Genomic DNA, 24603 nt, shown 5'->3' on the forward strand with positions numbered 1-24603 from the left:
ACACACACGCACACGCACGCATACACACACATTTTAATTATATTAGTTTTTCTGGTTTAATTTCAGATGTAAGCATGGACCAAGGCATAGATGTTGCAAACACTATGAGGATAATTGCATCTCTTATTGCGTTAAAGTAAGTATATGAAATCTACTTTAATAACCACAGGGAATATGTATAGAAAAAACTTATTTATTAAAACATAATTTCAAAGTAAGTGGAAAAGTTGACAATCATTGCTATCATTCTTTGCATTTGACTTGAAGAATAAGACACTTGTGAGAAATAGATAACAATTTAGCTTTTAGTATTCACTTACCAGATCCTTTGTTAAATAATTTTTACATTAGCTTACTTAATAAATGTAAAACTTGCAAAGTAGAAGGTGAAGCAACAACAACAAAAAAGAGAAAAAGTCACATTAAAATTAAAATTTGTACTTTGCAATGTATCCTCATTAGAATACATCTTAGAACAAGGCCCCTGGACTGTGCTGTGTGCTAGGGGATCAGCAGTCACTCACATACACTGCACAATCTGGGACAGTGGCATTTGGTTTTGGACTTGTAAAGCTGTTACATTTTTTAAGGCATGACGGTAACTGGAGCATGTCCACAGTTGTTCTACATTAAGAAAGTTAGTTATGCCCACTGACATAAATTCCCCACTCCCTAATATATTAGTGTACCAGGGCCGTGCTCTCTCCCCATCCCCCATCCCATGCCTGCCACTGCCCCCCATCCCCCATCCCACCAACTCTGAGAAGGAAGTTAATTTTCATTGCAGTTAGTCTGTCACAGGTGGCACCATCTGCTACAAGTTCTTTAGTTTTGGATGGTGCTCTAACAATCCTGATGCTTTAGAAATTTATGTTCTTTCTTACAACATCTGATCCCCACTTTATTGATGATGAGAAGAACAGAGTTGTACAGCACCCCAAAAGACAGCCTCCTGACCGTCCCTCTAGAAAGGGAGGGACTGTATCACATTAGTGCCTATGAACGTGAACGCCTGTGGCCGAGTGTTGTTGGTGGCGCACCCAGGCCAACACTTACCTTTAAAGTACTCAAAGACAGAACCAGGGGTAAAAGCAGTAGAGTATTTTTTCAGTTGTGAAGTAGTTTCTGACACACTCTTTCCAAATCTGATTTCCTGCCCCATTTTTAAAGTGGCAAAAAAGAAAAAAAAAAAAAAAAAAAAAAAGAATGTCGCTGGCTGCCTCAAAGTCTACAAGCTCCCAGAGAGGGTTATTATTCCCTCCAACTGGACATAATTCTAGTTCAGGGGGAAACTGCAGGAGGGGAACTAAGAAAAGCATTTTGACTAAATTAGAGGTATTTGAGAAATTTGGGGAGAGGAGAGGTGATATTTTAAAAAAAGTATACGAGAAAGTTAGTGAGAATTACTGAGCTATGAAAAAATGTAGTCATTCTTTCAAGCGTGTACCAGTACTATAAACTTGCTAATTTATGTATACATTGTTATATTATGTCCATGAATGTAGAATTATTTGGAGATTTGTGGGTGAGGAATTTATATCACAAGTATAGCAAAATATTTTGACAGTGCACCTCATTATTCCATGGACTCAGTTACACCTCATGTTAAATCATACCCCTGAGTGAATATTCAGATGAATTAACATTCCCCCCAACTCACTATACTCCATTCACATGAACTTTTTGTTGATACCTGCCAATCTCTTTTTTGGCTTTGTGCTTTTTGTCCAAGCTACCCGAAATGTTTTTCTCATGCCAGCTCCCTCTCTTTTGTGTCTATTTAAACGTCACATCCTCAGTAGCCTTCCCTTACCACTCAGTCTAATATAGGATGCCCTGTTAATTTCTTTCCCAGTGCCCTGATTACTTCCTTCTCAACACTTACTGTAATCTGTAATTACTTTATGTTTATTTGTTTACTGATTTTCTCTTCCTCTAATGAGCATGGAAGCTCCATGAAGGCAAGAGCTTTGTGTCCTCAGTACTCTATCCCCAGCATCTAGTGTGATGAGCAGCACATGAGAGGCATTCACTGAATCTTTCCTGAATACATGAAAGGGTGAATTGATGGAAGGATGAATAGATCTCTTGAAAATAGTGTGAAATGATTGAACATGAGTGTGATCTTTGAACCCTTAGGTTAATATTATGATATTATCAGTGACAAGATACAGGTGTGACCACCTCATGCATTAAACAAACACTAGGCAGTTTCAGTTAAGCAAATGCATGATAATTCATGCTAATTGTTTGGACAATTTAATTTTCATGTTTTAACCAGGTATTAGGTAGTTTCAGGTAAATTAATGAATGTTTCTTCATAGTAACTCAATTTTTTTTTAAAAAAATAGAAGGCAGCCATACCGAAGATACAAACCTGACCTTTGAAACTTAGCAGCAAACACTGCTAAGAATGTAGACGTTTTTCCATTCCAGTGGGGGTGAAAGAGGAGGACGATGGGAGATCAGTATTACAGTGTATTGGCTGAATCATGTATAAAATACTATTCTTTTTGATAACATTTTGTTTCGAGATGACTGGAATTTTTCAGTCTCTCACCATTAAGTGACATCAAACTTCATTTTCCTAAAGAGCGAAATGAAATTGACCAACATTAGTCATCCTTTCCTCCCTTTTACACTGTAGATAGTTGCAGGTAATACGGAGAAATGTTGACAGCAAATGTGGATTTGTGGCAAATTTGCTTTCTCGTGTTTTCTTTAGTTTACCTTAAAGCTGCCATTCCCTAGAGATGTTTCAGCTTGACACATTGAGCACAGAAGTAAAAACCTAGATAGAATTATTTCTTTTCCTGGAAAATTCTTTAAACTTGATTGTTTAAATAGTTGACACCAAAGGTCTAAACAGATAATACAATTATTTTCTGTCAAAAGAATCTCTGTTCAAACTAATGATTAAGAGACATTTTCTGTTAAAATTTCCCAAAGCATTTGGTTTTGTTAACTATATTTTTTGGAATTGCAGTGCTTTTGTTTCTAAAACTATTTGTGGTTTAGGGATTATAAATCCCAGTTATGTCAACAAAATGTCAAGAAGTAGAAGTTTGGTACATAGATAGACTTGGCCAGTGCTTGGAAGACTTTTTAAGACTTTGTAAATCATAGAAAGTATGTTTGCTGCAAGATTTCACGCTTATTTTTAAGGCAATTGTTTTAAAATTGTTTGAGGTTTAGGACTTAATTTTGAAAATGGCTGCGATATAAACTTGTCTTAATATTTTTAGTTCCGTTTTGATTCTGCAACAATAAAATTTATATCTATCGGTCTTCAAAATTTGGTTGTAAATCAGAATTTCCTCCCAATTTTCTCTAGGGTTTTATCAGAATGTTTAGCGTGGGATACTTGATCCAGTGCTGCCTCCGGATTCCCTCTGCATTTAGGCATCTGTTTACACAGCCATCCCGGCTATTTTCTCTCTTCTACAATAAAGAAAACTTCCAGCTCGGAGCTTTTCTGGGCTCTTTTGTTAGTATATACAAGGTAAGGCTTTCAGAAGAGGAAAGAAAAGTGGGAAATAAATAACATGGCTATTGTTAAAATGAGATACGGCCTTAGCTCATCTGTTTGTTTTTTTTTTTTGCCGTACGCGGGCCTCTCACTGTTGCGGCCTCTCCCGTTGCGGAGCACAGGCTTCAGACGCGCAGGCTCAGTGGTCATGGCTCACGGGCCCAGCCGTGCCGCGGCATGTGGGATCTTTCCCGGACCGGGGCACGAACCCGTGTCCCCTGCATCGGCAGGCGGACTCTCAACCACTGCGCCACCAGGGAAGCCCTGTCATTTTTTTTAATACTGCTTTCTGTAGTATTCGTAAATATCTCATCACCAAATATGCACATTATGTTGGGAATAGAGGCTGGAGATATTTCTTCTCTTAAAGCTTGAAAGTGTAGATATATTTGCATTTATACATAATATTAAAGATTTTCAAAAACTCATTTTCTTTTCTTCAACAATGTAGTCACTGAGAAAATACGAACTTCCTGATATTTCTAACATCAAAAGTGATGTATCTATTTGTTTTTTCTGAATAATTTTACTACCTGATTATTAATTTAAACATTTTCAGACCCTCCTAGCTGATATCAACCTTTGATAGAAAGAGTAAGGATTTTCTCTTGTAACTGATATAAGCAATGACTTATTTTCCATCTCCCACTCACTCACTCACTCTACTGTACTCTCTCAAATAAACAAAGTTAACATTCTTCCACCTCTTTCTGCATGTTCCTATAAATGTACCCACACATATATAATAAGCACCTACCTAAACACATGTATAGGGATCATCTGTGACATAACACTGCAATTTGAAGTAATGGCCTTCTGTTTAATGGGAATCACTAATATGTAAATCATATTACTGACATATTTTATTAAACATCTAAAATTGATATTCAAAATTTAAAGGTAAAATGTGTTAACTAAGGTCGACCTGTATGCATGTGCATGCATGTGTGCATGTGCACACACACAGTTGTTAAAAGAAAATGCTGGGAAAAACTGAATTCTGGAATTATTTTGGATAAGATGGTTGTGTTTCATTTTATGCTAAAGTTTACCTATAAAAGGTAGATGTGGAGAAAGTATTTTGAAATGGAAAGGAAAGAGTGGCAAACTATAAACTATAGTTAATTAATCACTTGTTATGAAATATTACTAACACTGAAAACATTTTCAATATGGTTTGACTAGGAAGCATTACTTATATCTTTGAATATATACAAGAGTTAATAGGGCAGAATATGGGTGATAATATGTTTATATTCACATTCTTTTTCATTTCTTGTGTCATAGAGTTTGTATTTACTCTTAAGATAAACCCTTAAATATTTATATGTGGATTATCTCCAACATTTTTAGCCCAGGTTGGTTATTCTCCACCATCCAGCATATCTGAGAGCCTAGGCTTTTTTGTTTGTTTACATTTTTGCTACTTATTTGCTTAGGTAATATAAACTAATGGTAATTAAACTAAGGAAAATGCAACTGGGTCAGAAAATCTATTATAAAAAATATTCATACAGCATGTTCCAAAGCCATATGTGATTTCTGAAAAATTTATCAATTTTTTGCATCTTCCTAAGAATGTAATTAAGAGAAGGTCAGGCAAACAAACCTTATTTCTTCTGTGTCTTCTTGGTGAACTGACCCTTTTTCCATTTTGTAATGTTCCTCTTTATCCTGGTAATATTCCTTGTTCTGAAGTCTACTATGTCTACTATTAATATAGCTACTTTTGATTATATTTGATGGTATATTTTCCTTCTTTAATCTTTCTGTGACCTCAGTTTAAAGGTTGGTTTCTTTTAGACCACATATAGTTGGTTCTTACTTTTGTATCCAGTTTGGTAATCACTGTCTTTTAATTGGTGTATTTAGACTCTTTACATTTAATATAGTTATTGATATGGTTGAGTTTATATCTGTTTGTATCTACTTTCTTATTAGTTGTTTCATATTTGTTCCATTTTTTCTTTGCTCCTCTTTTTTTTTTGTCTCCTTGATTTTGGGGGTATTTTTTATGTATTTTAAATTTATATTATTTTTTTTGTATTTTTTATATTCTGTCATCACTATTGACTTATTATTTATATGTCTTTTTAAAATTTAGTGACTGTCTTAACATTTATAATAAACATTTTTAATTTATTGGTCAATATTTTCAAATAATATTATACCACTTCAGTATAGTGTAAGAATCTTACCACATCATACTTGTAATTCCTCCTTCCCATCCTTTGTGCAATTCATTTATCTTTTCATATGTTATAAACCCCACAATATGCTGTTGCTATTTTTGTTTTGGACCAGGAGTCAGAAAACTTTTTCTGTAAAGGGCCAAAGAGTAGGTATTTTAAGCTTTGTGGAACATATGGTCTCACTCATAACTATTCAGCTCTGATGTTATAGTGTGAAAGCAGCCATAGACAATATATAAATGAATGAGCATGGCTGTATTCCAATAAAAATTTAGCACACTGTATTAGAATTTCATATAATTTTCACATGTCACAAAATATTGTTTTTTATTTTTATCCATTGAGAGGTGTAAAAATATTCTAGCTTATGAGCCATGTAAAAACAGGTGGCAGGATAGATTTGCCTAGTGGGCCATAGTTTTCTGACCACTGCTTTAGACAGTTGATTCATTTTTATAACAATTAAAGGTAAGAAAAACATGTCTTCTAAATTTACCTTCATTTTATCATTTCCAGAGCTCTTCATCTCTTTTTTTTATACCTAAATTCTTATCTGGTATCTTGTTCCTTCTGCCTGCAGAACGACCTTTAACATTTCTGGTAATGCAGGTCTGCAGGTGGTGCATTTTCTCAGCTTCTATCTGTCTGAGAGAGTCTTTTTTGTTGTTTTTTCCCCCCCACACATTAACATTTATTAAACATTTTGAGTATTATACACAATTTGCTTCTTTTGCTTAGCAATTTTTGGCGTTTTTCTGTCAGTACTTTGTCCTTTTTAACTGCTGCAGATGTTACATTTTATAGACATATTGGTTAGTTATTTCTTATTTATCAACATTTGGGCTCTTTCCAACTTTGAAAAAAAATGTTGCAACAAATACTCTTGGGTCCATTTCTTTGTTCAGGATTAATTTCTAGAAGTGCAAGTTCTGGGTCCAAACCCAGAATATTTTGAATATTAATTGATATTGCTAACTTACACTCTAAAAAGGTTGTCCCAATTTATAAGGCAGAAAATGCTCTTTTTTTTGGATACTTAATCTAAATCTTTGCTAACATGATGGGTAAAACATGTTTTAATTTTTTAATTCTGTGAAGTTTAGTTTCTAACTTACTAATTTTGGTTTCTAGCAATATTCATTCTCAATTTATTACCTCCTTGAATTTTTAATTTTAGCCATTATGCTTGATATTAGATTATTCTTTTTTGTAAAGAGCAGCCACTTCTTGTTTTATCATTGTAACATCTCATGGAATCTCACTGAAGATCAGAAACAAAGTTTTTTAAGGTCTCAGACCTTCTCTTTTAACCACCGAAAAGGTAGTGTCATACCTGCCTCTTTACTATCCGTGTGGACTATCCTGGCGTTCTCAACTTATTGACTCCCGGTCTTAGTGAACAGAATATTTTTCACAAGTGTGATATAGAGTAATTCACAGTCCCTCTTTTGATCTAATTTTAATAACTGAGTGCTAGCTCTTCTATTTATAATCCATTTCTGACCTTTGGACCCATCTGCCTAACTCCTAGCTCTATAGGCTCTGGTTTCAACTTATGCTACCAGGGGACTCTCCCACTTTGGGCTGTCTTGGTAGATATTCTACCCTAGGCCAGTGCTGGTAACCTATTCTTGACCCTTGATGGTCATTCAGGCAATTACAGCAAGAAATGTTTCACGAATGGTATCTGATACAGTCTAGTTAAGATTAATGGGGAATAAAGGTACTTTGCTTAGAAATAATTATCCATAGATCTAAAGTCAACAAAAGTCTTTACAACAAAAACTCCATAATTTTTTTGGGGGGGGCGGGGAGGAGGAGTCTTGAAATAGATCAGAAATAGATCAGAAAACACTTTCATATTAACTGTTCGTTTCATATTCTTCAAATATGCCTTTCTCCTCCTGGACATCAGAAGGAACACCTGGATATTCTGGGAGAAGTTTATATTTTTCCAAATCAGTTTCTGGAAAAAATGTGTCACTTTCAAATTCCTGCATGATCCTTGTCACAAATAGTCGAAGATGGCCTGGCCTGTTCATGGCTTCCTTGTAAACTGAACTGTGTCCCACTATCCAAACCATGTCCACTTTATTTGTTAATTCTGGTTGCTCAATAAGTTTTAAGGCATCATCCAGACTTTTGGCAAGAAAATGAGCTCCCTGTGGAGGTTCCTTGAGTTCTCTACTGAGAACTATATTAATTCTGTCCTTTAAAGGTCGATTCGTCTCTGGAATGGAGAACCAGGTCTTCCTACCCATAATCACCAAATTCTGTTTACCTTCTACTGAAGAAGTTGTGGTCATTCTTTGGAAATACCTGTATTCATTCCTGAGCAGGGGCCAGGGCAGGTCCCCGTTCTTGACGATGGCTCGTCCCCGATCTTGCCGATGTTCTATGTTCTGGGACCCAGCAACGATGCAGTTTAGCGGACGAACCATGACAGCAGCAGAAAACACTTCCGAGCTAGCACGTCACACCGATATGGGGATTACCCGCCAGCTTGGTGCGAAATTTCTGAGAGAGTCTTTATTTCACCTTCATATTGAAAAATGTTTTCTCTAACTATAGGATTCTGACTTGACAGAGTTGTAGCTTATCCAGCTTTTTCTCCTTGTTAGAATGGGAGTGATACTTTTCCCAGCATTCTACATCTAAGCAAAAGTAGAATTTTTGAATTCATTTTGAAAAATCATTACAATGAAAATTTTATGTATAATTTCTTAATAGGGTCTATCCAAACAGTAACGTTATAACAGGTTACTGTTAATAATTTTCCCAATCATATATTCAGTTTGATTTAAATAATATCACCAATTTGCCTCCAAGGTCAGCTAATGACTCACCCATTACAGATGTTACATGCATTTTTTTCCTAGAACTGAAACAACTGAAGTCATTGTATTTTCTTCTTGATACAGGGTACTAGTTGCTTCCTGCGCTGGGTCAGAAATCTGGATGATGAACTGCATGCCATTATAGCTGGTAAAGCAATGATAAAATACATATATTACTATTGCATCAATCAGTAGTAGGAATGAAGCAGACATGGTTTTCAAATTCATCTGATTTCTTTGTATCTTCCTTTCTCTGTAACAGAATCCCCATTAAGGCACTAGTACAGACATTTTGTGTTTGTGAAGTTTAACATATCAAGGCTCTCTTGCCATCTGATGTTTTGGGTTGGCAATATAATGACTCGGGTATCTGTCCTGCTACAGGCCAGAAATTCTAGGGAAAATGTGTCACAAAAGAACATAAAGACTTAAAATATTATATAAGTGACTAGTGGAAGTGCAGTTAGATTTCTTAAAATATTCTGATTTTACCACTGGCAAGTGATGTATTTTTTAATAATAATTTTTTTAGGAACTCAAGTAATTTTATAAAAATAAAAACTAAACATTTTCTGTGAGTTCAGTATATGTATTACTTAAGTTAAATAGACAATTTTTCAGATATGTATTAGTAATAGCCCTACTATTAGTATTCCAGGCCTCCTACCACCTTGGTTTTCCATTTATAGAATGAAAGCAATGGAGGGAAGTGTGATGACAGCACTAAACATAATTTGAGCTGTTAGGAGAATAGATGAATGACTATTTCCACTTAAGATCAGAAATGGTACCAGTAACCTTTAAAAAATTATTTTAAAAGATCATTGTATTTGGCAAGACCACTGCTGTTTTTAAAAGTTAAATTTAGAATGTAGTTTCTTGTGATATGTGTATCAGAACTGTGGCTCCTAACTCTAAAGGTCAATGTTTAAGTTTAAAAATATGTGATAATAAATAAGAATTCACCCCATTTTAATGTCATCACTTATATTACTGTCCTTGATTTTGTTGTGACAAAAGGCAGTGCTACAAATCAGTTCTTTCCTATTTAAGTGAATCAACATTTCTGAGTGACTTAATAACAAAGAAATACTTTGAGTTCTGATCAGTTTTGCCTTATTTGTTGTTTCAGGATTTTTGGCGGGAATATCAATGATGTTTTATAAAAGCACAACAATTTCCATGTATTTAGCTTCCAAATTGGTAGAGGTAAGCAAACATTTTTAAGCACATACACCCAAAGGATACAGAGCTTTTTAGCTGCTTTAGTAGTAGAAGTTTCAAAAGCAAATTCTAATCCTATAAAAGTACTTACAAAGTCAGTTCTCCTATTTCTTCTTTTTTCTTTGTGTTATTTTCAAATATACACAAGCATAGGAGGAATAATGTGATAACCCTCATGTACCCCATCATACAGCTTCAACAGTTAACAGCATTTGGCCAATCTCCTTTCACCTATACTGCTCCAAACCCCCAAGTACCAAGTTATTTTAAAACAAATCCCAGAGATCAAATCACTTCATCCGTAAACAACTGAGGAGAAAGAGTCCTTAAAAAATAAAACTAAAGAATAAGGACTCCTTAAAAACAAATCATGAATGCCATCAGGGTATAATCAAAATACATGTCATTAATTTTAAAAACCTGGTAATTCTTTATTATTATCGTTATCCAATTAGAGCTTGCATTTTCAATATTACCTCACAAATGTCTTTTGCAATCCCTTTGTTTTAGTTGAGATCCAAAGTCTCTTTTTAGTTTATAATAGTTATCCCTCACCCTTTCTTCTTTTCGTCCCCCTTTCTTTTTTTCCTTGCCATTTATTTGTTGATAATCTAGGTTATTAATTCTTTGGAATTTCCCACATTCTGGATTTTGCTGATTGCATCCTCACTGGTGGTGTTATAACATGTTCCTTTAACTCATGTATTGTCTGTAAACTGTAAATTAGATCTAGAGCCTTAAGCAAGTTCAGGTTCAGTTTCTTTTAGGCGGATGATAGTGGCAGAAAAACTTCACATTTACTGTGTGTGTGAATTCCTATTACATCACATTAGGAAACACAAAAATGTCAGGTTGTGTCTCTTTTTTTTTTTTTTTTTTTGTGGTACACGGGCCTCTCACTGTTGTGGCCTCTCCCGTTGCGGAGCACAGGCTCCGGACACGCAGGCTCAGCGGCCATGGCTCACGGGCCCAGCCACTCCACGGCATGTGGGATCTTCCCGGACCGGGGCATGAACCCACGTCCCCTGCATCGGCAGGCAGACTCTCAACCACTGCGCCACCAGGAAAGCCCCTGTCTCTCTCTGAACCACTGCGCCACCAGGGACGCTAAGATGGATCAGTGGGCTCAGTATTGATAGAGCCAACATAAGGTTCCCCATCTTTTACCCTATTTTTTTAGCAGCCATTAATGACCAGGGTTTATTATTTCACTGAGGGTTGCAAAATCATCATAATCTAATATTATTGTTTCTTCTGCATTTATTAGTGGGAATTCTTCAAAAAGAACTTTCCCTTTCAGCTGTTTGGTTACTGTGAGATCGTCTGTTCACAAAGTCATAATAAAGTGCTTGATTACTTCCCTTTATTTGCTAATGTTTGGAATGAGTTAGTAGTCCCTAGCATCCTGCAAAGTTGACCTGTAAGTCTTTGTTGTCAGGTGTCTTTATGGAGTTTAAGGTATTTGATTTGTTTCAACCTATTGCAGTCATTATGCTCAAATTGCCCCATCTTTGGCCATGAGAGCCTCTTCACGTTGACTCCTGTTTCTTTTTTCACCTAATGCCGGTATCTTTGATAGTTTTCTTGCTTTGTGATAAAACAAGATATTCCAGGCTCACCTGGGTGGTTTCCTGCTCCAGACATAGAATCAGCCTTCTCCAATGGCACCTAGTTTCTTTTGGTGAGAAATGGTATTTAGAAAACTTTAGTTTGGGTGCTAAAGGTTTTTAGCTCCTAGGCTAGTCATTGTTTCTTGGCCTTTCCAGTGAACAGAGTTAGAGCATCCTATTTTTTTTCCCTTTCTTTTCAGAGAAAGAGAAAATAATTAGGAGCACATTGATGTTTTCAATTCAAAGTTCAGGTTATAGATTTTATTTAACTTGTTTGAATTTTAAAAAGTTTTATCTCACTAAAAATCTGTGTCCCTAATGACATTAAGAAAATTACATATTTGTTTTATCCAAATGAGAGACAGAAAGAGAGAGAGAAGGAGGCAGGGGAGGAGGCATTTATTTTTCTCAGTGCCTTTGGAGAGCTTTAAGCATGGAAATGACGTGATTTAATTCACATTTTAAGAAGAATATTCTGGCTATTATATAGAGAATGGATTAGAGGCAAGACTGGAATCTGGGAGAAAACCGTTAGTCTCAGGCAGAAAATGGTGGCTTGTGTCAGGATGGTAGCAGTAGAGATGGAGAAAAGTACACAGATTTGGTGTATGGTTAGGAGATAGAGTTGGCAGGACTTGCTAATAGAGAGGAAAAGGGGAGTGAGAGAATATATTTTTTTGCCCTAGCTGGCAAAAAATATATTCTTTGACATAGGGGCCATCCAACATTGAGATCTAGTTTGTAAAATGTTTCTCTAAATGGCTAGAGGTTTTAAAGCCAAGCAGTGGTATCGCTGTTTCTTATATCAACAGATCGTATCTGATAAGTGTGCTGATGAGAACTTTTTTTTAAATGCAGGAAATTAGAAGTATAAGCTTACTATGTCCTTTGTGGAATTAATGACTATGGTATAATAGGCAATCATTTTCCTATGATTGAAGTTAATTTTATATTAAAATGATATATAACTATATAATGCGTCTTAAGTAAACATCACCTGTATAGGCAACTTTTTTCTTGGAAAAAATTATTTCCAAGACATATTTATTGAGTATCGATTATGTTCCCATTACTGCGGTGGTGCTGGTAAGCATATAGAAGTATAGGATACAGTCCCAACTCTTCATTAACTTAGACTCTAGGTCAACAGATAAGTTTTATTGTAGGAAATAATTAGGAACATAATGATCCCATATATCAAGAGATACCTGTTTCACATAACATTTCTATGATGCCATTCTACCACATCTGAATTTCATTTTTGTTAACAGGAATACACTACAGTATATCTGTACCTTGTAATATATTATCATATAACTTTCAAAATAATGGCCCATGTTTATCTTGTTACTGAAGTAGATTATAAATCTCTTTGTACATATCTTACAGATTGAAGTTAATTTTATATTAAAATGCTATATTAATACATAATATTAATTAAAAATCAGCTGTATAAACAACTTTTTTCTTGGAAAAAAATTATTTTATGTTCTTTGTTTCATGGTCCACTCATGTCTTCTTAAAGCTCCCTCCAACCTATTGAAACACCATTCTGTCTTGGTCATCTTTCCACTTTTCTTACTTGTTTCACTTTAGCATCCCTACGTTCCAGAAAACCCATTTCCATGAATTATCCTTTGTTCCATCCATATAAATTTGCTGGAAATTCCCCATACATGTCATGTATTTTCACCCTGTTTGTTACCCCTGCTCTTCCTCTCTTATCTAGTTGTTGATGTTAGGCCTCTTAGAAAGCAGCAGTATTAAAAGTGGGGTCAGCAGACTAGCGCTGGTCTATGAACTGTTCATTACCATACCAGTTCATGACAAGGAAAGGATAGAAATTGAGAGGAAGCATTTGGAAACCTTATAGCAACTCGATGGAGTAATTTGTTTTTTGAATGTAATAGTGAAAATTTGGTTCAATTCTAGTAATTCATTTTTATTGTATTATGAAAGCATCAGGCCATGATAGTTGGAAATTTTGTTTTTTAAAAAGTGGTTCTTCACTGCAGATGGTTTGAGATGCCCACTACTCAATGTAGTCATTTCTGAAATTCTCCTTGGTCCTTTGTCATAGACAGAGTAGTTGCTCCCTCCTCTGGGGAGCCTATATATATATATATATGAGATAAACATAGATATACATACATACACATGTGATGATCTACACATCTAATCAATATAGATATCTTGTAACCTTATTAGAGTGTGTTAGTTATTTCTTATGCGCTAATTGGGTTTACACCAGTACATGTTTAATGAATGAATAAATAGATCTAACAGAGAAGGGAAGACTTGGGCATTGTACAAACAGCAGTGAAGAATAAATAGCATGAAAGAGGTAGATATAAAGTGCTGTTGAATTTCACAGAAAAGTATTATTACTGGCATCTGGGGTTTGGGGTGAGTGAATGAGGGAAAGGGAAGGGCTGACACTTAACATGTCAGGGAAGTACCTATGATTTGAGCTCTGAAAGGATTGTTAGGATTTTGAAAGGTAGAAAAAATAGTTGTAGATAGGGAACGTATCACTCCACCTTATTGGTAATGCTATTTAAAGTTGTTTTCTTTATAAATCTTGCCCTATGTGCTTGTTTTGCAGACAATGTATTTCAAAGGTATCGAAGCAGGAAAGGTTCCCTATTTTCCCCATGCAGACACTATCATCTATTCCATCTCTACAGCAATTTGCTTCCAGGCAGTAAGTATAACTTTTTCAAATGAGAAGTAGAATTATTTCTGTTTCTAGTGTATATATTAAACCAATGGGGAAAAAATAAAGGCCTGGGAACATTTCCAGTTTTTACATTCTATGCTTTTTTTGTTTTGTTAGCAAGATAGCTTGCAAGTTTCAAATCATTAAACATGTTAACTTAGTGGGCTAGGTCATGTTTTATGAACACAACAATTTTTAGGTTTAAGTAGAGTGCAATTTTTGTAGGAGAATTATCACTCTAGTACCTTGGCTAGAATGCCCTAACTTAATTTTACTTCAAAAAAAAGATAGCATGGGCATAAACATGAATAATTGCTTTTCCCCAGTATTACTCAGGCAGTGAGGATAGGGGTAGAATCTAGCTTAATAGAAGCATCGTTCAATCTCTTTAAATTCTGCAATCACTGTTATTGATGTTAATGGTCTTAGGGCTTTTGCAAAGTTTGGGGGACAGCTTTTATTTGCAGTTTCTCACAGTAATGCTGCCAAGTTGGTAAACTTACTATAACTAGCGAAGTGCCAGCTACTAATGGGCACCTAGTAAATGCTTCCCAATGATAATAACTATTAACTCAATTATTATTCCATGAGCAATATTCCTATTTGAAGGCATATTTACAAAGATTCTTGAGAGTTATCAACTTAAACATTAATACATGTTTTTGTTACTACTGTCATCACTGTCGTTAAATAGAGTGAGCAATAAAAATAGAGACAAATATGTTCTGTTGCCTAAGACTGCTGATAATATTTGCTGTTTACTAAAAGAAGTCTCAAATTGAATATTCTAATCTTAGGCTGTCATGGAAGTTCAGACCTTACGACCATCTTACTGGAAGTTCCTTTTAAGGCTCACCAAGGGCAGGTAAGTGACTGAGATGTTTTAACTGGTCATAGAAAAAAAGCAATTTCCATAAAAAAGATTTTGAATCTTTTCGTTTACTTGAGGGAATATTCTTTCAGTGGTAAAGTAGGTATCTAGCTATAAATCAAATATGACCTAAAATTTAATAAGAATAACATGGGGCATTCTTTTAGTGAACATTATTTTGACTATTTTTTTCCCTATATTATTTTAGATATTTTAAGTGTTCTAGATTAATATGTTGACTTGCAAACTGCTGATAGGTTACTATATAACATTCTTAAGTCTCACTTTTAAAATCTTTAATCTCTTCTTTTTGATTAAAAACATTACACAGATTCATTAGAAATCATGCCTGAACAATTGACTGATTTCCACTTTGGAAAAATAATCATATTCTTTTGCCTGACTTTGTAAGCACACTTTTCTTTGCCTTTACGATCATATTCTTTATTGTTGTTGTTGTTGTTGTTAGCATTTCCTGATTATAATCTAATTCTTTGGGAGGCAGGTTGACCTGATAGAAAGACCATGAGCTTGGGAATTGAACAGACCTAGGTTTGACTGCAGTTCTGATACCCTTAGCTGTGTCACCGGTTGGGAACATTCTTTACCATCATGAGCCTCAAGTTTCTTTCTCTCTTCAATGAAACAATAATACATTGTGGGAAAATCGAGATGTTTGTGGCAGCCTTTAGGCACCTAGTAGGCATTCAGTAAATAGCAGCTGTCGTTAATATTAGTAATAGCGAACAGTTGTATCGTGCTTACTGTGTCCGAGAAATGGTTTTAAGATATACACATACACACATACAGCATGCATATACATACATATGTGTTTAATCCTTAAAGTAGCTCTGTGAGATAGGTACTATTAATATCTTGCTTTCGCAATGTGAGGAAACCGAGGTGCACGCAGAGGTTAAGCGCCTGCCAGAATCACAGAGCTAGGAAAGGACGGAGCTAGGATATGAGCCAGGCGGTCCGACTGCAGAGTTCTTCCTCTTAGCCATGACACTGTGTATCCTCTATATTATTAGTATTTAATCATTTCTTTCTTTGTCATTCAGGTTTCTTTGCACATCAATGAGTTTAACCAGTTGATTATTTCGGAAGGGAACATACTTTGGGAAGGATCTGAAAATCACATTTATTGGCTCTTGGAATAATGATACTGGCCAATAACTCAAAACTAATTTCACCTGGGTATCTTCCCCAGAAAAGAAAGGCTTATGATCAGGCACAGAGACACAGAAGGTCCATCCTGCACATTAGCTAAAATATATGTCTTTTAAAAATTTTATATCTCTTAGGTTAGGTGATGGATAAAATGAGGGCTGTGTTTTTACTAAGTTGTGTCTGTTAGAAATTTGAAAACCTATATGCTGTTTGCCCTTCAGTCACATTTGGATGTATTTTCTGTTGACTGTGAGACGTTAAAATTTCAATTATGAGAGGAATTACGTTTAATACCTTTGCTTGTCAGTAAATGTTAGCGCATTCATTATACATTTAGCTTCTTGTGATTTTATTCATCAGAAAAATCACAATGAACCTATTTTTCTATTTGACACAATCTAGTGGAAAGGATTCTAGAAGGGTTTGAAATAATGATGGTAATCTCTGGGGTTTCAGTTTGGGGGATTATCATCTTTTTAAAGAAAATACGAGACAGTGAATCTCGAGGAAGAGTATCAAAGTGACTTTTGAATCTGCCATTGAGTCTTTTGCCATGTCAGCCTTTTCGGTCTTCCCATCCCATGAAAGATAAGTCAAATGGAGCGAATCATCTTCTTTTATAAACTTCATTAAGTACTTGTTCCCTGTGTCCTCTGTTTTACAGATTTGCCGTTATGAACCGAAAAGTCCTTGATGTTTTTGGTACTGGTGCATCTAAACACTTTCAGGATTTCATCCCTAAGTTGGATCCAAGATACACAGTTGTAACACCAGAGTTGCCCGTCGAGTTTTCTTGAAGATGACCGTAACTTATTAATGTGACTTAATGTTTCATTATTTTGTCCTAGAGAGTTAATTATGTTGAACACAAAGAAGGGGGCCTGAGCTTGAACGTCAGTGTTATTTCAATGAGAGACGCTCTTTTTTTTTGTTTTTCTTACCAATCAGAAATACAGAAGCTTTTCAGGAAAGTGTTGCTTAATAATTAAGCTCCCTCTATAGCCAGAATCTCATTCTGGATCACTGTAATGGTTGACATTATGATATATTATTATCGATTAAATTATATCCACAAGCAATATTAAATAATTATGTAGAAATGTAGTAACAAATAAGAGTATACTTAAAATTACTTTAAAAGATGTTTTACTTCATTCCAATCTAATTCTTGGTTAAAACTAAGAATATTTCTACATTTTAGGATACAAAGGATCACGGGTACATGGATTTGGTCTGTATTTTTTTTTTTTTAACTTCTGAATTGGTAACTATAGTAGTGAAATGTTATGGGTATGGAGTAACTCTTCACAGACAGTGCTGCTTTATTTAGTAGAGAGCAAATTAATTGGAGAAAGTGGCCATTCTTAACTTCAGGGATGCAAAGACGGGTATCATACTGTTGGGATAAATGCCGTGGTATCCGTGCTCTTTTTCCACTGATACCTTCATCTCTCTCCATGATTAGTTGGGTTCTTCGGCAGCCAGTGAACCTATGTATTAGTGACAGGTGAGGAGCAAATGGAAATTGACGTATCTGATAAAGTTGAAACGTATGTTTTAATCTCTTACAGAAGCATTACACTTGAATATTCAAAAACAAATGAAGTTACTTTTAAACCTCCTGTAGGTTTATTATGTTTGTCTTCATTTATAAGGGCTGAATTCTTCATAGCTAAGTTTGTACGCTGTTGTCGATTTAGAAGGGATCAAATTCTATGGAACAAAAGTAGTTTGGGCAAGTTTGGCAGTTTGTTCCCTCAGCTGGTTCACCTATACGGATGTTTGACAACTAAAAACATTCTAAAAATCCAGTGGAGGTTTAAAAGTCCACTTCATAATTGGATGCAGGTTCTCTAGCCTCTTTCCAAAAAATCATTATCGTCACTTTTACTCATGTTAGAGCAAAGAAGTGACAAAATGTAGTCACTGCTGATTATGAGTTAGTTCAGGACAGCTTTGATTGAAGTATGATCACTCTTTAGAGTTTTTCAGGGACAAGTTATTCTTTTCTAAGTTAATGCAAGGCTTAAGTGGTTGTGATATGTTACATTACAATTAATGTAACATATAGGGATAATGGTATATTTTTTTAATATAATCTTGTTGCTGAAAAGTTTTAGGCTGCTGTAAATTAATTATGCAGTAGAACCTGTGTAGCAATAAGAATTATAACCCAGACTTTTTAAATGCTTAATCCTCCATATTCAGTTTCATCAAGCCTTGTATACTTCTGTTTACATGGAATTCTAACCTTGGTTGTTATGGCAGATTGAAACCAAACAAAAAAAGAGTATCAGCGAGAGCCAGTTTAATTAGGCCAAAATTTTGCAGTGTGATTAGCTTTTTAGGGTCGACTTGTCTATTAGGCAATACTGTTAAAGGATCCTTTTGGCTTCAGACTTCCAAATTGATTAATAAATTCAGTTTTAAGTTTTTATTCACTGGAATCAAAACGATGATTAGTACTGTGTTTACTTTTAAAAATGAAGTATTATAGCAGTGAAGAAAGCACTGCTGCTTGCATCTCATTTTCTCTATTCAGAAATCATGTTTATAATATTTTTCCCTCAGTTAAACAGAAAACTTTTTAATCCATAAGTTATTGTTTTCATTCAGATTAAAAGACTATGAAATTGAAAGACAAATTCTACTGAGGTACGATGAGATTGTTTAGTGAAATTTTACTGGTCAAAAGGTGCATTCCTATGATTTATTTTTTTTAACACAAGGTATAGCCATCTTTTATTTTATAGAAAGTATGAAATGAAATAACCATCATGAAGCAGAGTCATACAATGAATGTATAGCTGGAACGAACAGTTAACTAGTTTGCAGTGGTGAATAGAAAAGGACAATTTGATTTCATTGGGACAGATTGCAAAGTATCGAGCAAACACAAAGAAACTGTGTTTGTATTCCTGAATTCAATCAAAATGAATGTGTTTCTACCTCTAACTAACCAGGTATGGATTGGCAACTTGGCATCATAAATAAAGTCAAATAGATGTGTCCATTCCAAAACATGTTTTTTAGTCCATTTATACTCCGAAGAAATCCTGTCTATGTTGTTTCCTTCCACTAGACCTGATTATATTAAACACTTATTATGCCCTCTTAGTAGTTCCTACATCTTTATATAGACTGAAAAACAGTGCATTGGGGTGCTTAATAGGATTATGGTTGTTTCCTGTATTGATTAACTATTTCCTGTATTAGTAAAATCCTACAGTTAGTACCAACCAAGTGAAGAAACAAGTTGCATGATAACAAATTGTCTCAATTCTGTTAGATTCTTACCCATTTTTCATCAGATAGTTTAGTCCATTTTATTACCCGTTTCTGAAATAAAACCTTTTGATTCGGTTGTCTTTTTTTTTTTTTTTTAATAAATTCTATGATTTCTTCTGTAACTTTTCTTGATCTGTAAACATTGTAGTTTCTCAGTTGATGCCTAGTATATTTTTTGCTTTCATTTCTTCTTTAGTCAGTGGTTATTTAGTTTCGAATTTTATCTTTTTACTCGTTGCTCTTATTAGATCTTAGCATTTACTCTTCTCAAACAAACACGTCTTTCATGACGAAACCCAAATCGGTCAGTTGTCACACGGTGTGTTCTTGTTGAGCTTGCGTATTCATCTTCTTGTAGATTTTGTCTAGGCTAACAATTGATTTAGTTGTTAATGCTGACAAACTTGTTTCTGCTTGTACGTTATCACATTCCTGCGTTTCTAAGTCCTCTGATGATGTCTGTCTAGTTAAGGAGAGTCAGTTTTCTTTACCTTCAAGGCGCTTCGTCCACTTGCTCTGGCGCATCCTCCTGGCAGTGGGGGTCAAGTGGCCTCGCTGCAGGGCCAGAGGGGCGTGCCCACTGGGAGCAGTGGCCTGGTGTTTTTGCTGCCTTTGAATCAGAAGTCACCAAGCCCTTAGAGCCCTTGAGCTCTCCCTGTGATTTATTTTTACTAGTATAAGTAGAAAGTAATTTGTCAGAGCGACAGAATCGTCTTGCACGGATGCTTTTTGGCTCCACAAAGAGAAAAGTATTCATGTCTGAACTGTGATCTTGCTAACATATCTGATACACTTTATCTCCCCTAACACCTTGACCTGTCGCTGCTTATCTCTTCAGTATTCATTTTCAGATAGACGATTTAGGTAGCTGAAAACGAGTGACCAAGAAGAAGACCTAAGAAAAACAATCAGAAATAACTGTTTTCTGTGGGGCTGGGCTAAGGCTAGCTTAATTGTGGCTGCTCAGGGGACTGTTACAGTCGCCGTAACTCTGCGCCTCCTCTTCATAGCCCTTTCCTGCTGGTGCGTTAGCTGGCTCTGCAATTCCTTCCTGTGGAGTTGGCAAGGAAACGAGTGTAGGCACCGAGGTGGCTGTGAGGTCAGCTGTGCCCCGGGGCCCGGGGGCTGTGTGGACTTCCCTCTAGCCAGGGACTTCCCTCTTCCCTTGACTTCAAGATTAAGGCTGTGTTTTCTGTTTCAAGCTGTAGCCTCAGGTGACTTTGTAAAACTTCCATAGTTAGGGAAAGGGTAACTACAAAGAAATGAGACTGACATTGATGTGTGATTTCTGGGTCAGGAGCTTGACCGTGATGTAGCACGTGTCCTAGGACTGCAGCAGGACAGTGCATAGCCTGAAGCTTACAGCTGTGGTGAATAAGAATATGTGCTGTTTTATATTGAGAGAAAAGTGAGTGACTTTTAATTGGAGGAAAGAATTAATATCTGGTAACTGATTTCTTGCTCTTTGATGTGGCCTCTCCCTCCCTTTTCATGCTTCAGTCCCAGCTGTCACCTTTCTCCTCTTTCCCAGCCTTGGAATCTTCATGTCTGGCCTCATGTTACCTCTCTGCACTCCTCGTCCCCGTGCCTCTTGGCTTTCTTCTGCTGGTTGGTGTTATGTTCCAACTATGCTCCTTGAATGTGGGTGCTCCATCGCTCCCTCGGGTGACAGCTGGTCAGGTGGGGCCCCTAGAAGGATCGTGAAAATGGAGTAGAACTTTCTGAGGATGGTGACTTGTGATATGGCTCTGCACTTGTTAGGCAGGAAGGAATGAAGGTTAACTGCAGAGATGCGGGAGGAGATGGACCTCTGTAATGTGGGACCTTTAAATCCAGGACAGTCAGTCTTTTCTCAACAACAGCATAACATCACCTGACTTTTGCCGTGGCTACACAGGAGGAAGAACTCATTTCCTGTTGCTTTCTCTATTTTCTTTCCACCTTTACCTCATCCAAATGTGCCCTAAGTGAAATAATACATTGGGCTTTAACCTTAGCTTCTGCAGGCCTGAAAATCCCAGTAATCACATACACACACACACGCGCGCACACACACACACACACACACACACACACGCACGCACGCACGCACGCACCATCTGGTCCACAGCAGACGTCTCAGGCGAGGTGTAATTTATACTTCTTCTCCAGCTCACAAGCCACTGCAGCTTGCCTGTTCGGTCTTGTGTTCAGTTTGAGGTACTCCCACCGCCCCCGCCCATCCTCTGCCTCCACCCCTGCCAAAGCATTCTGACCCTGTCAGAAAACCCCAGACTGCAGGTAATAGGATGTTCCCTGGTCCTAGCACACGGCATAGCGGTCTCAGCATCCCTTCAGGCTTCTACAGGTGGACATGTGGACCTATATTGACTGCAGTCCCCCAGGAATGTTACTTTCCTCTGTCGTTTAATTTGGACCAGGCAATTTCTGAGGGCTGTTTCCTCAGTATCTACTAAACTATTTTAGTTATCAAGTAACCCCTTAAATGAGTTTTCTTTTTTGGGTGATTTTGGTCCCACAAGAGGACCCTGTGGCTGTGGAGAGAGATTGGTACCCAAGGTCCAAAAAGGTTTAAAGCATGAAGTAATCCTGTTGTTGGTCATTATAGGATGGGGTGCCACAAGGGGTGCGTGAGAAGAGTGTAAGTACACATTTCACGTCTTACCTCTTCCCTCCTATTTGTTTCTTTACCACCAGGAAAGCCTGGGCTTTCCTACCACATCTTTGCCATTTATTTCTTCAGTTCGAGTTCTCCAGGGAGAAAATGAAGTCCTTATTTTCCTGTCTGTTTTAGGGAAGGTTGAGACTGGTAAGAGTCTAAAGGAATGTTGTGGAGTCTGTAAGGAAACGAGGTAGCTTCTCCACTCCTCTCCCCTCAGAAGGGAGCCAGAGGGATTCATTCAAAGTGGGAGTGTTTAGAGTTGTGTCCCAGTGTCCTGTGTGACCGTTGTACCCTACAAGACTTGGCGTGGTGAAGAGGCAGTGTGTGAAGGGGGAGGAAAGAGTTTTTTTCTCAGAATTATTAAAGTAGGTGCCAGGTCTGCAGCGTTATTATGAATATAAACCTGACTGGAGGCCAGTGGTCCGACTAGCTGTTAACTAGCGAGGTACTTTGCTTCATCAAAGTGTTCGGTGTTTGTGGCATGAATGAATGAATGGCCTTGTGATGCTTAAGAAAGGCAGCAGTTAAGTGGGAAATGTGTTAAAAGTATTAAGGGAGGTTTTATATGAATAAAAATTGTAACTTCCTCCTTTTGAAATTTAATTTGTAATATAGTCGAATCTGCAAAACCACAGGAAGGAATTCAGTTGCATCTAAATCTGAGTCTGCAGTTTGGGGAAGGCTGTCATTCTCAGGAAAAGCAGTAAGGTTCTCCTAAGACCAAAGAGGGCAGAATAAATCTATAAAACTAGAAGTATACTTGAATCATCTGGGCTTTTTTTTTTTTTTCCTCCATTAGAACTCTTGTTTCACTAGAACTTGGATTCAAGTTCAAAAATGGGATTGCAGTTATTGTTAATTGCTCATCTAATGATTGTTTAATCCTTCTTCCTTGCCGAGAACACTTACTTTGTTTAAGGCGGCAATATGCCCAGCCCCAGGGGACGGATCATGATTTTTCTAGGCCTTTCATGTTACTCCTTCTTATCCAGATACTTTTCCGACCTTTCCTCTGAAGATGGTCATATGACCCAGTTTGGGCCAATAAGATGTAGTGGAAAATCTGGGAAACTCTCAGGAAATTTTTTTCTTGCCCGATTAAAGGAAAGCTCTTTTCAACTCCTTTTGTTTTCTCGTTCATAACACTAGTTAATGGCATCTGGATCTGTGGCAGCGGTCTTGCAAACATGAGGTAAAAAGTAACAAGATGAAAACCCACCACGTTAAAGGTGTCACCGCTGAAAAATGGAAAGAACCTGCCTCCCAGATGCCATTCGAGCCACCGAATCGATGCCAGTAACCACATACCTCTGAGCATTTTGAGCAAACAGACCTCCATCTCTTAAGGCTGTACTAGGCAAGGATTCTGTTACTTTGCAGTTGAAAACATTTCTAATTGACACATTCCAATCCTATATAGATCAGGGCTCAGATTCATTTCCCAGGGTATGCCTCCCTCCCTTGACTTAGAATGTTCCCTTTTCCTCCCCTACTCCACTTCTGCCTGTGTTCTGAAATATTCAGTCTCCTCCTCTTTGAAAGTTGGGCTGATCTTTTATCCCTGTCTCTCTGAAGCACTTTGCTAACACTGCACATAGAGCGCATTCCATTTTCGATTAGCTGTGTACTCACCTGTTGCTCCTTTATATTCTGGCGTATATTTGAAGGGCAGAACCCACGGCTTATCCCCATCTCGGTGCCTAAATCAGGCCTCTATACGGGGGTTATAGGGAGGAGTTAGAGTGGGAGGTGGCGGTCCCAGCAGCTGCCTGTTGAATATATGCTACCTCTGTGGAGTCTGCAGACTAAAAAGCTACCCTTAGTCCTCCTGTAAAAGTCTGGAAAATATTACCCTTACGAATGATTTTGTAAATACTCCAGGAAATTGTCTTCTATTACCATTCCAGCAGCTATTGGAGCCAGTTTGGCTTCAGGTCTTAGAGAAATGATCTGTCATCTGTTTCATTTGTCTGCTTTTTCCTGACAGAGCTGGAATTCTGGATTGTTCCACACTTGAAAACGCCAAATCCGAACCAGAGTTAGGGCAGGACTCAAGGCTCTTCCTTCCCACTAATTTTACAGGGTAAAAATTCACAGGCAGTTTCCTAGAATTACACTTTGCGTCTGGCTTTTCAATAGCCTATTACGATTACTTTTTCCCTATCACAGAGAGGATATTTGAGAGGGAAAAGCTTGAAATCACTCTTATCAGTACAAGCAGGGCCCTAACAGATAGCTTCTCTGATACTCATGTTTTTAGGGGGAAAACAAGGCAACTAAAATGTATGAGGTGCCTCTGATATATAGCAGATTGTTTACATCTCATGCAAACCTCACCACCTAATAATAGATATTATTAGTTCTGTTTTACCAGTGAAAGAACTGGTAATTTGCCCAAAGTGGCAGTACTGGAATTTGAGCTCAGATCTTCCAGAGTTGAAAGTTTAAGTTTTGTTTTGTTTTTCTCAGAACATAACCGTACCTCCCAAGAGGTGGTA

At 36.8% G+C, this 24603-nt stretch overlaps 2 protein-coding genes across 2 annotated transcripts in view; one reads left to right on the plus strand and one right to left on the minus strand.

Annotated features, from left to right (window-relative positions):
• TMEM135 (transmembrane protein 135) overlaps window positions 1-17777 on the plus strand; it is a 240191-nt gene extending 222414 nt beyond the window's left edge. Inside the window, exons 9-15 of the mRNA XM_060160190.1 lie at window positions 67-136; window positions 3335-3502; window positions 8643-8706; window positions 9691-9767; window positions 13998-14096; window positions 14909-14976; window positions 16820-17777. Coding sequence (XP_060016173.1) covers window positions 67-136; window positions 3335-3502; window positions 8643-8706; window positions 9691-9767; window positions 13998-14096; window positions 14909-14976; window positions 16820-16952 — 679 coding nt within the window. The 3' untranslated portion in view covers window positions 16953-17777. The remainder of the gene's footprint in view (window positions 1-66; window positions 137-3334; window positions 3503-8642; window positions 8707-9690; window positions 9768-13997; window positions 14097-14908; window positions 14977-16819) is intronic.
• On the minus strand, window positions 7584-8353 carry LOC132526219 (dihydrofolate reductase-like). Its single transcript, XM_060160191.1, has one exon. The coding sequence runs from the start codon at window positions 8160-8162 to the stop codon at window positions 7584-7586; it is 579 nt and encodes a 192-aa protein (XP_060016174.1). The 5' UTR covers window positions 8163-8353.
• Window positions 17778-24603: the final 6826 nt, after the last annotated feature.

The sequence above is a fragment of the Lagenorhynchus albirostris genome, chromosome 9, assembly GCF_949774975.1.
Source record: "Lagenorhynchus albirostris chromosome 9, mLagAlb1.1, whole genome shotgun sequence".
NCBI classification, from domain to species: domain Eukaryota; kingdom Metazoa; phylum Chordata; class Mammalia; order Artiodactyla; family Delphinidae; genus Lagenorhynchus; species Lagenorhynchus albirostris.

Bases quoted from the DNA above. Each gene is read 5' to 3' on its own strand.
- LOC132526219 (XM_060160191.1), bottom strand. From the start codon at position 8,162: ATGGTTCGTCCGCTAAACTGCATCGTTGCTGGGTCCCAGAACATAGAA.